Source organism: Delphinapterus leucas, chromosome 15 (assembly GCF_059928025.1).
Source record: "Delphinapterus leucas isolate spDelLeu-1000000601 "Yukka" chromosome 15, BTC_Dleu_Yukka2, whole genome shotgun sequence".
Classification (NCBI taxonomy): domain Eukaryota; kingdom Metazoa; phylum Chordata; class Mammalia; order Artiodactyla; family Monodontidae; genus Delphinapterus; species Delphinapterus leucas.
The window spans coordinates 63183023-63201335 of NC_143143.1; the positions used below are offsets into that span (position 1 = coordinate 63183023).

The 18313-nt window shown below is 40.5% G+C and overlaps 1 protein-coding gene across 13 annotated transcripts in view; it reads right to left on the reverse strand.

Annotated features, from left to right (window-relative positions):
• CDK5RAP1 (CDK5RAP1 mitochondrial tRNA methylthiotransferase) overlaps positions 1-18313 on the reverse strand; it is a 93646-nt gene that overhangs the window by 69026 nt on the left and 6307 nt on the right. For 12 of the 13 annotated variants that reach the window (XM_089896703.1, XM_089896702.1, XM_089896700.1 and 9 more), the window contains 8 exons: positions 17920-17954; positions 16791-16891; positions 14661-14871; positions 12729-12849; positions 8046-8276; positions 6714-6811; positions 5963-6018; positions 39-169 (listed from right to left, as the gene is read on the reverse strand). In XM_089896703.1, the coding sequence (XP_089752829.1) occupies positions 39-169; positions 5963-6018; positions 6714-6811; positions 8046-8276; positions 12729-12849; positions 14661-14871; positions 16791-16891; positions 17920-17954 (984 nt within the window). The remainder of the gene's footprint in view (positions 1-38; positions 170-5962; positions 6019-6713; positions 6812-8045; positions 8277-12728; positions 12850-14660; positions 14872-16790; positions 16892-17919; positions 17955-18313) is intronic. The other variant, XM_089896705.1, reaches the window with a different exon arrangement.

Sequence of the window (18313 nt, forward strand, 5' to 3'; positions counted from 1 at the left end):
CAGCATAGAAGTAGCTCCTCCCCCAGCCCAGGGCTCACCTGTCTCATGCTATAGGCAAAGAGGAAGCCCATGTTGTACTGAACTTCCTGAAGCAAAGACACTGTCTGGAGGTGATCTTCCTCTGTCTCACCACAAAAGCCAGCAATGAAATCGCTGCTGAGGCTCACACCTGTGACACACAACAAAAGACAGCATGTCACTGCTGCTAACCTTTAAGAGAAGCCTTTGGTACCTGTGGATTACGGAGGGAAGGATAGAGACTGTAAGGCCTTCCCTGGAGCTAGCTAACCCGTGTGCAAGTAAAACGGAACAGTTATTATAGAGCAAGGAGGTAAAGGCCTGCTCATCAACAAGGTTCCCATGCCAGAGCCTGGCTTCTCAGTCTACATTCCCCTCAGTGCTAGAAAAGGTATTTTTCACTTCAAATATTGGATTTAGGGACACAGTAGGAGTCCATATTTTCAAATTTGTCCTGCTTTAACTTTTTTTAATTTAATTTTTATCTTATATTGGGGTATATTTGATTTACAATGTTGCGTTAGTTTCAGGTGCAGAGCAAAGTGATTCAGTTTTACATATACATATATCCATTCTTTTTCAGATTCTTTTCCCATATATTTAGGTTATTACAGAATACTGAGTTTCCCTGTGCTATACAGTAGGTCCTTGTTGATTATTTTATGAATTCCACTTATAATTGACATCATATGTTATTTGTCTTTGTCTGACTTACTGCACTTAGTATGATAAACTCTTGGTCCATCCACACTGCTGCAAATGGCATTATTTCACTCTTTTTTATGGCTGAGTAATATTCCATTGTATATATGTACCACACCTTCTTTATCCATTCCTGTCGATGGACATTTAGGTTGCTTCCATGTCTTGGATACTGTAAATAATGCTGCAATGAACACTGGGTGCATGCATCTTTTCGAATTATGGTTTTCTTGGGATATATGCCCAGGAGTAAGATTACTGGATCATATGGAAGCTCTATATACAGTTTTCTAAGGAACATCCAAACTGGTTGTACCAATATGGAGGTTGTCTCCATAGTGGTTGTCTCCATATGGTTGTCTCCACAGTAGCTGTACCAATTTACATTATCATCAACAGTGTAGGAGGGTTCCCTTTTCTCCACACTCTCTCCAGCATTTATTGTCGCAAGATTTTTTGATGATGGCCATTCTGACCAGTGTAAGGTGATACCTTATTGTAGTTTTGATTTGCATTTCTCTGACAATTAGCAATGTTGAGCAGCTTTTCATGAGCTCTTTGGCCATCTGTATGTCTTCTATGGAGAAATGTCTATTTAAGTCTTCTGCCCATTTTTGGATTGGGCTGTTTGTTTTTTGATACTAAGCTGCACGAGCTGTTTGTCTATCTTGGAGATTAATCCCTTGTCGGTCGCTTCATTTGCAAATATTTTCTCCCATTCTGTGGCTTGTCTTTTCGTTTACAGTTTCCTTTGCTGTACAAAAGCTTTTTAAGTTGAATTAGCTCCCATTTGTTTATTTTTGTTTTTATCTTCATTACTTTAGGAAGTGGATCCAAAAAAGATATTGCTGCAGGAATTCCCTGGTGGTCCAGTGGTTAGGACTTGGCGCTTTCACTGCCATAGCCTGGGTTCAATCCTTGGTTGCGGAACTAAGATCTCTCAAGCCATGTGGCATGGCCAAAAAAAAAGATACTGCTGCCATGTATGTCAAAGAGTGTCCTGCCTATGTTTTCCTCTAAGAGTTTTATAGTATCCAGTCTTACACTTGGGTCTTTAAACCATTTTGAGTTTATTTTTGTGTATGGTGTTAGAGAATGTTCTAAATTCATTCTTTTACATGTAGCTGTCCAGTTTTCCCAGCACCACTTACTGAAGAGACTGTCTTTTCTCCACTGTATATTCTTACCTCCTTTGTCATAGATTAATTGACCATAGATGTGTGCGTTTATTTCTGGGCTTTCTATCCTGTTCCAATGATCTATATTTCTGTTTTTGTGCCAGTACCATACTGTTTTGATGACTGTAAGTTTTTGTATAGTCTGAAGTCAGGGAGCTTGATTCCTCCAGCTCCATTTTTCTTTCTCAGGATTGCTTTGGCTATTCGGCATCTTTTATGTTTCCATATAAATTTTAAAATTGCTTGTTCTAGTTCTGTGAAAAACGCCATTGGTAATTTGATAGGGATTGCACTGAATCTGTAGATTGCCTTGGGTAGTATAATCATTTTGACAATATTGATTCTTCCAATCCAAGAACGCGGTATATCTTTCCATCTGTTTGTGTCATCTTCAATTTCTTTGATCTTATAGTTTCTTAACTTTCATCTTATAGTGTTTTATAGTTTTCAGAGTACAGGTCTTTTGCCCCTTAGGTAGGTTTATTCCTAGGTATTTTATTCTTTTTGATGCAATGGTAAATGGGATTGTTTAATTTCTCTTTCGGATCTTTTGTTGCTAGTGTATAGAAATGCAACAGATTTCTGTACATTAATTTTGTACCCAGCAACTTTACCACATTCATTGATGAGCTCTAGTAGTTTTCTGGTAGCATCTTTAGGATTTTCTGTGTATAGCATCATGTCATCTGCAAACAGTGACAGTTTTACTTCTTCTTTTCCAATCTGGATTCCTTTTATTTCTTTTTCTTCCCTGATTGCCATGGCTAGGACTTCCAAAACTGTGCTGAATAAAAGTGTCTTGTTCCTTGGGGTTCCCTGGTGGTGCAGTGGTTGAGAGTCCGCCTGCCGATGCAGGGGACATGGGTTCGTGCCCCGGTCTGGGAAGATTCCACATGCCACGGAGCGGCTGGGCCCGTGAGCCATGGCCGCTGAACCTGTGCATCCGGAGCCTGTGCTCTGCAACAGGAGAGGCCACAACAGTGAGAGGCCCACGTACTGCAAAAAAAAAAAATTTTAAAAAAAAAAGTGTCTTGTTCCTGATCTTAGAGGAAATGCTTTCAGCTTTTCACCCTTAAGTATGATGTTAGCTGTGGGTTTGTCATATATAGCCTTTATTATGTTGTTAGGTTCCCTCTATGCCCACTTTCTGGAGAGTTTTTATCACAAATGGGTGTAGAATTTTGTCAAAAGCTTTTTCTGCATCTACTGAGATGATCACATGGTTTGTACTCTTCAGTTTCTTTTTTTTTTTTTTTTTTTTTGCGGTACACGGGCCTCTCACTGTTGTGGCCTCTCCCGTTGTGGAGCACAGGCTCCAGACACGCAGGCTCAGCGGCCATGGCTCACGAGGCCAGCCGCTCCGCGGCACGTGGGATCTTCCCAGACCGGGGCACGAACCCATGTCCCCTGCATTGGCAGGCGGACTCTCAACCACTGTGCCACCAGGAAAGCCCCTACTCTTCAGTTTCTTAATGTGGTATATCACACTGATTTGTGGATATTGAAAAAAATCCTTACATCCCTGGGATAAATCCCACTTGATCATGGTATATGATCCTTTCAATGTACTGTTGGATTCAGTTTGCTAGTATTTTGTTGAGGATTTTTGCGTCTATGTTCATCAGTGATATTGGCCTGTAACTTTCTTTTTGTGGTATCTTTGGTTTTGGAATCAGGGTGATGGTGGCCTCACAGAATGAGTTTGGGAGTGTTCCTTCCTCTGCAATTTTTTGGAATAGTTTCAGAGGGATAAGAAGGATAAGTGTTAACTCTTCTCTAAATGTTTGACACAATTTGCCTGTGAAGCCAGCTTGTCCTGGATTTTTGTTTGTTGGAAGTTTGGGGGGTGGGTTTGTCTGTCTGTCTATCTATCTATCTATTTATTTATTGCTGTGTTGGGTCTTCGTTGTTGTGTGCAGGCTTTCTCCAGTTGTGGCAAGCAGGGGCTACTCTTCGTTGCAGTGTGCAGGCTTCTCATCACAGTGCCCTCTTCCGTTGTGGAGCACAGGCTCTAGGCACGTGGGCTTCAGCAGTTGTGGCATATGGGCTCAGCAGTTGTGGCCCACGGGCTCTAGAGCACAGGCTCAGTAGATGTGGCACACGGGCTTAGCTGCTCCAGGGCATGTGGGATCTTCCCAGACCAGGGCTCAAACCCCCATCCCCTGCTTTGGCATGTGGATTCTTAACCACTGTGCCACCAGGGAAGTCCCTTGTTGGAAGTTTTTTAATCACAGTTTCAATTTCAGTACTTGCAATTGGTCTGTTCATATTTTACTTCTTCCTGGTTCAGACTTGGAAGATTTTACCTTTCTAAGAACTCATCCATTTCTTCCAGGTTGTCCATTTTATTGGCAAATAGTTGCTTGTAGTAGTCTCTTATGATCCTTTGTATTTCTGTGGTATCAGTTGTAACTTCTTCATTTTCATTTCTTTTTTTTTTGGCTGTGCCACATGGCATATGGAATCTTAGGGATCTTAGTTCCCCAACCAGGAACAAACCCTTGCCCCCTGCAGGGGAATCAAGGAGTCCTAACCACCGGATTGCCAGGGAGTTCCCTCATTTCTGATTTTATTGATTTGAGCCCTTTCCCTTATATTCTTATATATAAGCCAAAGGTTTATCAATTTTGTTTATCTTTTCAAAGAACCAGGTTTAGTTTATCTTTTCTGTTGTTTTCTTCATCTCTATTTCATTTATTTCTGCTCTGATCTTTAAGATTTCTTTCCTTCTGCTAACTATGGGTTTCGTTTGTTCTCCTTTCTCTAGTTGCTTTTGGTGTAAGGTTAGGTGGTTTGAGGTTCTTCTTGTCTCCTAAGGTAAGATTATATTGCTATAAACTTCCCTCTTAGGGACTTCCCTGGTGCCAAGTGGTTAGGACTCTGCGCTCCCAATGCTGGGGGCCTGGGTTCAATCACTGGTCAGGGAACTATATCCCACACACATGCCACAACTAAGAGTTCACATGCCACAACTAAGGAGCCCGCGTGCTCCAACTAAGGAGCCAGTGAACCGCAACTAAGGAGCCCACCTGCCACAACTAAGCCCCGGCACAACCAAATAAAAATAAATAAATAAATTTTAAATAAATAAATAAATAAACTTCCCTCTTAGAACTGCTTTTGCTGTGTCCCAAAAGTTTTAGATCATCATGTTTTCATTTTCATTTGTATCTAGGAATTTTTTGATTTCCTCTTCGATTTCTTCAGCAATCCATTTTTTAGCCTCCATGTGTTTGTGTTTTTTACAGTTTTTTTCTTGTAGTTGATTTATAATCTCACAATGTTGTGGCTAGAAAAGATGCTTGATATGACTTCAGTTTTCTTAAATTTCCCATGGTTTGCATGACCCAGCATGCGATCTATCATGAAGAATGTTTCAGTACCTCATCCAAACATATACTTTTGAAGTTAAACACAATGTTCCAACACACTTTAATTTATTTAATTATCCCAACAATCCAATAAAGTGAGTACTATTAACTCCATGTTACAGATGAGAAAACTGCAGCCCAGAGAACCTCCACACTATCCTGTCCCATCCAAATGAAAGTATTGGTACAGAACACAAGTTACAATAATTAGAAATTTGTAAAACAATGTAGACATTGTCAACAAATCTAAACTAAAAGACTTACAGAGTAATTTTATTCGGAGGAAGGGAAAAGAGAAAGGGGAGTAAGGGTTACGATAACAAGAAAGGAATTACCTCTAAGTACACATTTTTAAAGATATCAATTGCTCCCAAATCAGAACTAATTTAGACTATAACTCTGCCAGCTAACGAGCTGGAACGAGGATTCTCTCATGTGTTCAGAAACACAAAGACTATAGAAAAGGAATCCCTTTAGTACCTGAGGCCACAAGCTAATCCACACCTCTGAGTATATCTAGCAAGACCAATATATTAAAAAATCGGAAAGAAGAGAAAGAGAGAAAGGAAGAGGTGCAAAAGAAGTGAGAAAGTTGACATAATGTACTGCCACAGGTGTTGCCTGTATCTGACCAAGAAGACTGGGGTCACTGGTAGAGTAATGTGCTAAGCAAAATATGTTTCTTAAATGTACCTGGGATAGACTCTCTGATATGATGAATTAATTCCACATAAGCTTCTCTTGAATATCTGCAATAAAGTACAAAAAGAAAACGCTTAGATGAACCAATCTTCTTTAAATGAATGCTATAAGAAGATAACACTGAACTAATCACATGTAATTACTTCTCATTCACATAGGACAGTACAAGAGTAAGTATCCAGAAGAGTCCTTTTGATCCAAATCCTGTACTATAACCTAATCCAAAGCCTATAAAATTTTAATTCAAGAACATAAATTACTCTAAATAGATGTTTTTATTTAACTAAGAAATGAAGACAAATTAACATTTAATATCTCTTTGCCAATGTGGAATACAAGGAAATTACTAGTTCCATACAGCTTGCCATTTGTCACATGATCCTTTCAGTCTTATCTTTGCTATACTTACTATTCCCAAAGTGAGTGAATACATGGAGCTATATTTAAATTCTAAGACCTAAAAACCTTTAATGTTAAAAGCTAAAGGATGAAAATCTCAGTGTGCCACACAGTAGGTGCTTAATAAAACACATGCTAAACAAATGAAATGAGTGATCTAGTCCTCAGTCTATACTTATAGAATGAACATAAGCAAGTTATAATGTCCATGGGTTTACTCATGTAATAAATATTTAGTGAGCAGCTACTGTGTGCCACACACTACACTAGGTTCTTAGACACTGCTTGGTCCTTAAGGAAACATGGAAAGGTATGGGATGCCCCCCCCGCAAGCAAGTCTGACCCCCTCCGCATGGCCTCCAATACACGGCTGCTTCCACTCTGGGCTGGTAGGTGGATCTGTTTACAGATATTGTCCCTCTCGTGAATCAGTTGCAGAACCTGATCAAATAGAACACATTAAAGGTCATCAAAGTCACACCAAAGAATCTTGCAGAAAGGAATACCACCCCCCACTGTTTCTCCACCAAGGTTAATTTTTGAGAATTAAGAGGCTGACTAAACCAAACATATAAATTACCGAAAATCTTTACTTTTGCTCAATCCACGTTCTGTCTGTCCCAGACATTTCACCTGATAGCACCTCTGCTTTCAAAGAGTGAAGAAAGTAAGCAGAGGTCAGATTCAAGCCATGGGGCTATACAGGAGTAGTGTCAACAGAGGCCAGAAAGGAAAAACAGCATTTGTTTCATCCAGCTTACAAACTAATTAGCCACTTTAAAAGATACCATCAAGAAACTAAAACTAGGGCTTCCCTGGTGGCCCAGTGGTTGAGAGTCCGCCTGCCGATGCAGGGGACACGGGTTCGTGCCCCGGTCCGGGAAGATCCCACATGCCACGGAGCGGCTGGGCCCATGAGCCATGGCCACTGAGCCTGCGCATCCGGAGCCTGTGCTCCGCAACGGGAGAGGCCACGACAGTGAGAGGCCCGCGTACCGCACAAAAAAAAAAAAAATACCTGAAAAAAAAATACTGACATATGATTTGTATTAAGAATACATAAAGAACTTTCACAACTCAATAAGACAAATAACACAGAGGGGAAAAAGTAGGGGTGGGGCCAAAAGACAGACATTTCACCAACACAAAAAACCTTCCAAAAAAAGGTTTCACACGTGAGCTACATACTACATGCCAAGCACATTGCCGAGTACGTTCTACCTGTTATACCTATTTCCCAATAACCCAAAGCAGGAAGTGATTATTAACCATTTTACAAACAAAGATGACAAGTTGAAAAGGTCACCCCTACTGGTAAAGCAGTGGAAGAGCCAGGACTGAACTCAGCTCTGAGGCCAAAGTCTAGACTGTTTCACACTGCATCACACTGCCCCCCCACCTGCCCTTCCCACAACATCCTGTAATAAAACCTCTCTCCGCACAGCCTTCATGGTCCCACTGGTGGTCTTAGTATCAGTCCTTTACTTGCCCCCACCTTGGGAGACTTCAAATCTTTCCAAAGGATGGGTAGATTCAGAGGGCAATATATAGTAATACACCACAGGATCCCCTGATCCTCTGAGGACGATGCCTCTGCTGCATGCTACTGGCTGCAGCCTTTGGCACGCTTAAGGATACTGATGTCAGTTCGACACACTAAACTCTCAATACTCACCTCATCAGGAAAGTCCTTGGGGTGGGGAGAGGTGAAACGAATCCTCATTTCAGGATCTATTCTGGAGACCTGATCCAGAAGGTAAGCAAAACGAAGGCCCCCTTGCTTGGCTTTATAGTTGGTAGAAAAGCCACGGCTAAGGTTGGTGGACACTGCATTGTTGAACTGGACCTCTGAATTGTCCCGAAAACTATTAACATTCTGACCAAGGAGTGTCACTTCTTTCAGCCCCTGAAAAACGGAAAATAAATATACTGGAAGCAATTTTAAAACATGTTTGGCAGCTTCATACCAAATCTCTAAGTAAAATTAGCTAAACCTACCAAGAGCCATCCATAAATGTACCCTGTCTTTAACCCAATAATTTCATGCTTGGGCACCTTGTCTGAAGAAATGAACTTCAGAATAAAACCTTATGTAAAAAATCTTCAAAGCATTTTTTAGAATAGCAAAAAAGCTGGATTCAAGCCCCATGTTCAATAATAATGGCTAATTGATAACACCCAAAATCAAGTTATGACACCATTCTGTCCACTGAATGTTATATAACCATCACCTATGAAGTATTCTTGCCAAAAACATTTAGTCTAAATCCCATCAAGCTTTTACACCTAACTTCCAGTTTACCAGAATTCAGGGCAATATTTTAAATGACAACATGAGGAAGCAATCAGCCAAACCCAGACATGTCTAATGCATCATTTAAGACACACAACAAAAAAGTGAAAAGGGGGGCTTCCCTGGTGGCACAGTGGTTGAGAGTCCACCTGCCGATTCAGGGGACACGGGTTCGTGCCCTGGTCTGGCAAGATCCCACATGCTGCAGGGCAGCTGGGCTCGTGAGCCATGGCCGCTGAGCCTGCGTGTCCGGAGCCTGTGCTCCGCAACGGGAGAGGCCACAACAGTGAGAGGCCCGTGTACCGCAAAAAAAAAAAACAAAACAAAAACAAACAAACAAACAAAAAAAAAGTGAAAGGACTGTTTTAGATTAAGAGAGTTTGAAGAAATATTACAATACAATCAAACAAAACTGTACAAATCTTGATAGGATCTTGGTTTGAAAACAGAACAGTAACAAGATATTTTTGGATAAATTAATAAATTTTGAATATGGGCTGTGTGTTAGAGAATATTAGTTAATTGTTAAATTTCCTACAAATGATAATGGTATTATGGTTATGAAGGGGAAAATTCTTTATTCTGAGAAGCTACATACTGACGGATGCAGGGCAAAGTGGCCTGATGACTACCACTTACTTTCAAATGGTTCAGAAAAAATATATTTATATATCTACAGAGATAGGCAGATAAAGGACATATGACAAAATGTTAATAATCATGTTTATTAGACTAGTCTTTCAACCTGTCTGTTTGAAAATTTGCATTGTAAAAGTTCAGAAAGAAGAATAATGGTTTCTATAAAGACTATTTTTTATAATTTTATTTTGACATAACTTCAAACTTATAGAAAAATTGCAATGGTGTAAAAAACTACCAGGACTTCCCTGGTGGTCCAGTGGTTAAGAATCCGCCTTCCAATGCTAGGGAAGCAGGTTCGATCCCTGGTCAGGGAATTAAGATGCCACATGCTGTGGGGCAACTAAGCCCGCGCTGCAACTACTGAGCTCGCGCACTCTGGAGCCCACGCACCACAAATGGAGAGCCCACGTGCCATAACTAATGAGCCCAAGTGCTCTGGAGCCCGTGTGCCACAACTAGAGAGAAACCCGCACACCGCAACAAAGAGCCCATGCGCCACAATGAAAAGATCCCACATGCCACATCTAAGACCCAACACAGCCAAATAAATAAATTATTTATTTATTTATTTTTAATTAAAAAAAAAAAACTCCCATATACTATTTGCCCAGATTCAATAACTGTTAACATTGTGTCCTATTTCTTTATTATTCACATTCACACCTCATGTATATACTTTGTCTCTCTACACACACACGCAAGCACACATTTTTCTAAGTCTTCTGAGAATAAGTTGCAAACATCATACTCTTTTACTTCTAAATATTTCAACATATAGGAATATTTTCTTATATAACAGTAGTCACAGGACAATTATCAAAATCAGAAATATTGATAATATTATCTAATCCACATTCCATAAGCCAAATTTTCACCAACTGTCCTATGTCCTTTATAACTTTTTTTCTTAATCTTTATTCAGCAACGGCATGTCTAGAAATTTATCTTATGGATATAACTATTAAGATGGACAAAGATTAATGCATAGAGATGTACTTCTACACAGCATTGTTTTAACAGAGGAAGAACTGAAAGCAAATTGAAAGCTGCTGTCCTACAAGTAAATCATAGTGCATCCATACCAAGGAAGGCCACACAACTACAAAAATAAATTAAAAGCTGTTAATGACATGAGAAAATGTTCACACCATCACAGACAGGATACAACCTTGCTTAGGCAATGACATCACAATCACATTAAAATATGTAATGTTTTTTTTTTTTTTGCAGTATGGGAGCCTCTCACTGCTCTGGCCTCTCCCGTTGCGGAGCACAGGCTCCGGACACACAGGCTCAGCGGCCATGGCTCACGGGCCCAGCCGCTCCGTGGCATATGGTATCTTCCCGGACCGGGGCACGAACCCGTGTCCCCTGCATCGGCAGGCGGACTTTCAACCACTGCGCCACCAGGGAAGCCACATATGTAATTTTTTTAAACATTTTTTTCCCCTGATTAGAATCCCACTCCAGGACCATGCAATGCATTTAACTGTCAAAACCCGAGTCTCCATAAAGACTATTTATTTTTACAAGTTGTGACATAATGTTAGCTTAAAAAAACAGGGTATACTAAATGCAACATGGATCCTGGACTGGATCCAGAAAGAAGACATTAGTGGGGAAACTGGCAAAATCAGAATAAAGTCTGTAGTTAACAATAATATACCAATGCTAATCTTTTAGTTGTAAGAAATGTACCAAAGTTAAGTGAGATGTTAACATTAGAGGTAACTATCTTTGCAACTTTTCTTACAGAAAAGTTTGAAGTTATTCCAAACCAGAAATTTTTTTTAAAAGATAGTGAGATATAAAACTAAGTAAAACACACACATATAGAGATGTAATGACCAAATGCAAAAAGAGTTATGGGACAATTGGGAAAATTTGAATATGCGTGGACTAAAATGAAAAGATATTTAGCATTTTTTGTTAATCCTCTTAGAGGAATTAATGGTATTGAAAATATCCTTATTTTTTTTTAGGGATGCACAATCACTTAAGGGTGAAATGTCATGCTGTACTCTGAGATACTTAACAACAAAAAAAATAAAGTAAATATAGCAAAATGTAACAATTATTAAATTTCAGGGACTTCCCGGGCAGTCCAGTGAGTGCGACTCCATGCTTCCACTGCAGGGGACACAGGTTCAATCCCTGGTCAGGGAACTAAGATCCCACATGCTGCAGGGCAACTAAGCCCACGCGCTGCAACAAAAGATCCTGCATCCCACAACGAAGGTCCCAAGTGCCACAACTAAGACCCGATGCGGCCAAATTAATTAATTAATTTTTAAAAACACACACACACAATGCAGAATCTTAATTTTTCATAAGTCAGTGTCTTTGAATTCACTAAGATTCACTTTAATGTTATTAAGTTCCTTCTTTTATATGCAAATACCCTAGAAAAGTTAGGGGGTTTTTGTCATCACCTCAGTCTATTTAAACAGAATATCTCCTTACCAAAGGAGTGAGTTTTGGTACTATTGGGGAGCTGGAAGGGGAGAGGAAGGAGACCACTTTAGACCACTTTGGATAGCACTGGGTGAGGTAAGGTATGAAGAACACTCACAGTGCCTGTAAGCAGCCAGAGACCGAATCAGGGAACTGAGAATCTGGGGATGGGAGAAGAGAAGAGAGCGTGCCCGAGTGCACAAACAAAGGCAAACTGTTGACTTAGAAGTGGAGCAGGGGCTAGCCTCCCGTGGTTCCTAAGCCAAGCAAGTAAGAAAACACAGAGACTCAAGTGGAAGAAAAGCTCTGTATTTCCACCTATTGTCCTCTTTTGCAGGGCTGGAATATTAGGGCCTAGAGTTAGGGAGAGACCTCAAGGGCTGAGGGACCAGCTCCCAATAGGAGGAAGGCAGGAGATATCTCCCCTCTGGCCTCTGATCTGATTCACTACCCTCACCTAACCTCTGTCCCCCAACCAGTGAGCTGGCTCAGTGATAAAATGAACAAGAGATTTGGGAATAGCCTAGAATACAAAGACAGACTAATAAATCATTCTCTGAAAACTTACTAAGTGCCAGTAACAACTGTCCTTCCAGTAACAGTCCTTCCAATCACCTAGCAAAGAAGGTATCTACCCTCTTTTCATAGATGGGGAAACTGTGTTTTGAAGAAGATAGTTAAGTGACCTATGCCAGGGCATCAAGCCAGAGAATGGTGGAGCCAGAATTCAGAATCATCTGACTCACGCTCTCTCCATTCTACTGTGCCCCCGCCCAAGCAAACCTCTCAGTGGATCTGCCTATAATTCCTGGGCAGCAAACCCAAGATGTATACCCAGGTATTTCCTTCTGGCCAGGTATGGTTCTAAACTTGTACAGCTTAGAGACAGCACAGGCTGCAAAACTAGAAAGGTTGTCCTCATCCTCCCACAAACACGCTCACAGTAAGAAGGGCTGGAGAATTTTTCACCTGCTCAGAAAGCTTCCTCACTTCCTCTAGAATGGAGGCAACAGGCCGACTCCTCTCCCGGCCACGTGTGAAAGGAACAATGCAGTAGCTGCACATGTTGTCACAGCCTCGCATGATAGACCTGGGGAGGAAAGCACCAGAACTTAGTAACAGGAGCAGGATGGCCTGGTCCAACCCAAGGAGCAGCTCCCTTGGCATTATCCTTTGGCTCTGAATTCTCTTGGCAACAGGCTCGCACTGGACCAATCGGAGATCTAAGAAGTAATAAAGCAGACATTTTTTATCTTTAAAAACTATTATGGGGAGTTCCCTGGTGGCCTAGTGGTTAGGATTCCAGGCTTTCACTGCCACGGCCTGGGTTCGATCCCTGGTTGGGGAAATGAGATCCCACAAGTTGCAAAACACGGCCAAAAAAAAAAATTATTATGTGTTAATCATACAGATATAAACCAAACTGTAACTGGTGGATGCAGTGGTTACCCTAAGGGACCGCAGTGGTGAACGAACGGGTTGCAGACGTACCGCACCTGGACTTTCTACTGTTTATATTTACATATTTTTGAACTCTTTAAATCTAGACCAGAAAAAAATAAATACTATAAAGAGTGTATTAGGGGGCTTCCCTGGTGGCACAGTGGTTGAGTCTGCCTGCCGATGCAGGGGACACGGGTTCGTGCCCAGGTCCGGGAAGATCCCACATGCCGTGGAGCAGCCAGGCCCGTGAGCCATGGCCGCTGAGCCTGCGCGTCCGGAGCCTGTGCTCCGCAACAGAAGAGGCCACAACTGTGAGAGGCCCGCGTACCACAAAAAAAAAAAAAAAAAAAAAAGAGTGTATTAGGAATGGAGACCTTGGATTTAAAACACAAGGTTCTGCATCTCTCACTCATTCCTGATCCAAATGCTAAGTATCTAAGTTACATCACCCTCTTTCATTGCATCATGTATATGAAAGCCTAAATTTATCTTAAGGAAATAATGATGGATAGATGTATAGTAAAGATGTTCACTGAAGGACTGTTAAATAAATGTTAGCTATTAATTTTTATAAAGCATTCCAACAACAGAGTATTGGACAGCCATTAAAATGAGAGGTTGGCAAACTTTTTCCGTAAAAAAACAGATGGTAAATATTTGAGGTTTTGCAGACTACACAGTAGAGACTCATCCTCCTCACAACTACTCAATTCTGATTTTGTAGTGGCAAAAGCAGCCACAGATAATATATAAACAAATGGGTATGGCTGTATTACAATAAAACTTTATTTACAAAAATAGGCTATAAGCCTATTTGCCAATCTGTTAGAGAAAATTTCATGACATAACAAATGTACATTATTTTAAATATGAAAAGGTTATAAAACCAAGTACACCAAGAGCCAATTTTTATAAATAAATATACACAAAGCATACACATACAAACACAGAAGAAAGAACAGAGTGATACACACCAAACTGATAATAGTGTTTATCGTTAGCTGGTAGGAGTATAGGTAATTCTTACTCTCTTCTTTATGTTTTTCTATCTTTCCACATATTCTAACAAACATGAACTATTTTGTCATCAGATCTTCTTTTTTTAACTTAAAAGATCAGAGGAGGGGATAAAAAGATCCTGAAAGCCCTAGATATTTTAAGTGAAAAAAATAATAAGAGTATAGAAGGGAGGGTAGGAAAGATTCCATATTATATACATGAATGCATGTGCAAAGAATACCTCTGAAAGGATTATATAAGAAACTCCTAACATGGCTGCCTCTGAGAGGGAGCCTAGGAGACTGAGGATGACAGGTGTGAGGGAGTCTTACTATACCATCTTTTGTCTTCAGTTTTTTGTACTATGTGCATTAATTTTTTTAATGTAATAAAATTAACATGTTATTTTAAAAGTAAGAAAGGAGAAGCTGACTCCCCATCTCTTGGTCAGTGACTCACACAAAAGCAGAAGTGGCACTGGGGCTCATCTGGACTGGCAAGACATCAGCATAGGTCTCATCCATAGAGAGCAGAACATTGGCAGCTTGCTGGCCTGACTCGGCAACAGCAAGCAGCCGAGGAAGGTCCCTGTAGGCATCTGGACCAGCCAAAATATCCACCGTTTTCTCTCTGTTGAGGATCTCCTCCTTCAATCTCTCAGCCATGCAGCCTGGGAGGGAAAAGAAATAAGCTAAGACCTGTTCCCAAATTCACCTCGTCTCACTTCTTTTTAGTACACATTCTCTCCAGCTGGATCAGAGACCAGGTCACAGAAACTTCTCTAAGAGTTTAGCAGCATCCCTCAAATTTGCCCAACACTTCTATACCTCTGGAACCTGCATATTCCTATATAAGAAAACCACAGGAAAAGAGCTCTATAGCAATTCAATTAAATGCCTGGAAAAAATGAAACCACCATCCAAAAACCGTTCTAGACATGAACCACCTCTTTTTTCAATTGAAAATTACTTGGTGCTACAAATAAAAACTATTTTGTGTCAGGAACTTATTTATTAAAATAAAACTTATTTATATACATCTGCACTTACACACTTTATCCCTCTTGTTGCCCATAATACTTATTAAAACCTATAAGAAATGAGTTATCCATCTACGCTGGTATCTTCCATAATCAAGAATACCACTATTAGTAAAACTATACAATTTAAAAACCCATTTTATTAAAAAAAAAACCTTTAAAAACACTGGTTTAAGAACTATTCTTGGCTGTACAACCGTGTATAGCAGCATCATTCACAATAGCCAAAAGGTGGAAGCAATCCGAGCGTCCATAAACAGATGTGATATATACATACAATGGAATATTATTCAGCCTTAAAAAGGAAGGAAATCCTGACACAAGCTACAGCCTGGATGAACCTTGAGGGTATTATGCTAAGTGAAAAAAGCCAGTCACCAAAATGTTGTATGATTCCATTTATACGAAGTACCCAGAGCAGTAAAATTCACAGAGGCAGAGAGTAGAATGGTGGTTGCCAGGGACTGAAGTGAGGGAGGAATGGGGAGTCATTACTTAACTGGTGTGGAGTTTCAGTTTGGGAAGATGAAAAAGTTCCTGAAATGGACAGAGCTGATGGCAGCACAACAATGTGAATGTACTTAATACTACTGAACTGTACATCTAATAGGGGTCCGAATGGTAAACTTTATGTTACATATACTTTACCACAATTAAAAGAAAAAAACTATTTGGGGGATTTCTGACATTCCTAACAGATATATACCCAGGGGCTTCTATAATGAAGGAACTGGAATGGAACAAAACATTCTAGCTAATCTTTCCATCCTCCTGCATCACTTAGTACATTAATCTGTGTAATAAAGGATATGCTCCAACCTGTGTTTGACCCATCATCAAGAAGAATTAATTTAACTATTCCACAATGGACACAGTCTATTTTAAGGTTAAGTACATTGACTAAATTCTGGGACCATGAGGGTACAGAATATTTATTTTTGAAATATTCCTCCCAGCTATCTATACCAGAGCTGTCCAATAGAACTTTCTAAGACAATGGTAATGTGCTGTATCTACACTGTTCAAACTGGTAGCACTAGTCAAGTGTGGCTACTGAGCAGTCGATATGTGGCTAGTGAGACTGAAGAAGTGAATTTTTAATATTATTTAAGTGTAATTAAATTTAAATGACCACATGTGACTAGTGGCTATTATACTGGTCAGTGAATAATTAGATCTTCACTTGGGCATGCTTCAGGAGTCAAGATAAAAGGTGCCTACGTGGTAAATTCAAACGGCCCCTTCAGACTCCAAACTCTCTCCTATCCACTACTCCGTGCCACCATGAGCCCCATCAGACTAGTGAGGACAGATCACTTTCTGAGTACAGTACCTATTACTTTAAGGCACTAAGAAAAGCCCTCTTATGAGCTTTATCTCATTTAATCCTACAGCCTCTGACATTAAGTATAAGAGTTGAACGGCATGTATAAGATTGTATAAGATTTCTTCACCACTGGGAATCCAGCCTCTAAGGGAAATCCTAGCATATAAAGCTACATGGAGCCCAAGTCTCACAAAACTCACAAAATCTGCAAATTACCAGATACCTAGAATCCCAATCCTCAGAGGCACTCGGGAGCGGAGCCGTTTTGACTTCAAGGATTTGAGCTGATGTAAACGATTCCAGATGGTCTGTTCAGCCTTCTCCCTGCAGAGGTCAAAAAAGGTAGACCTGAACCTGAAAATAAACTACAAAGCAATCTAAAAGAGCAAGAAAATGGGAAGAATGGGAATTCCCTGGCAGTATAGTGGTTAGGACTCCACGCTTTCACTGCAAAGACACAGGTTCAATCCCTGGTTGGGGAACTAAGATCCTGAAAGCCATGCGGTGTGGCCAAAACTATTCCTAGAATGATGCCCTCCCTGAACATCTCCAAATCCTGACAAGCCTTTAAGCCAAAATCAAAAACAATCTACTCCACAAAGCCCTCCCCAACTCTCCTCTGTTGGAGAGTTTGTTCTCCTGTCACTTTAACTATTCTATTCCCTGTACTCAGCAATTTCTTTTTACTGTTTGATTTTTTTACCTAGTGCTTTCTGCCAGATGTTAGAGCTATTTGTGTATGTGTCTTAGTTCCCATATCAGACCAGACTCCTTAAAGTCAGGCTCCATGGAGGAAGGGTTCATTTTGGAATCTCTCAAAGAACCTAGTCCAATGTCTTGCAGCAAAGACCCTCAGGACAAAAATGCTGGATTAATTAATTGATAGTATAGCCAGCTGAGGAAATATAACACCAACATGCCTTGTATACAGAGACAAAGTCATGAACAGGGTATGTTCACTTCTGATGGATGCCACCCATCTCTGTTCAGAAGAACTCTGTCCCTGACCACGGACGGTACCTAGCCCTTATGATGTGAGGTACATCACGAACATGTGCCATTGGCTGCAAGAAAAACCCAAGGAAAAGCTGGGCAACTCAGCACACTCTCAGTTTCCTCATCAATAAAAATGAGCTTGATAACAGCACCTACCTCATAGGGTTGCTGTGAGAATTAGTTAGTGCACATACAGTACTCAGTACAAGACCTGGCATTCTACCATTACTATCTCCACTGGTGTAAAACTGCAAATCCACTGGCTCATCTCCATAGGTAGGGCCAGCCTGGCACCGTTGGCTCTGGCATTATTACATAAGATATATTCACTCTCTAGGTAAAGAACAAATTCCCACCTGATAGAACATGTGACAAGGAGGACCACATCAGCCTGGGTGGAGAGCAAGGAAAAAAAAGAAAATTATGATCTTTGAAATTAACCTTTTAGAATCACTGCCCACAGCCCTTTTTTTTTTTCAGATTGTGGTGAAACACACATAACATAAAATTTACCATTTTAACCATTTTTAAGTGTACAGTTCAGTAGCATTATGTATATTCACACTGCTGTGCAGCTATCACCACCATCAACCTCCACAACTACTTCAACTTCCCCAACTAAAACCTGTACCCATTAAACACTAACTCCCCATTCCCCTCCTCCTCACGGCCCTTTTTTTTTTTTTTTTTTTTTTGCGTTATGCGGGCCTCTCACTGTTGTGGCCTCTCCCGTCGCGGAGCACAGGCTCC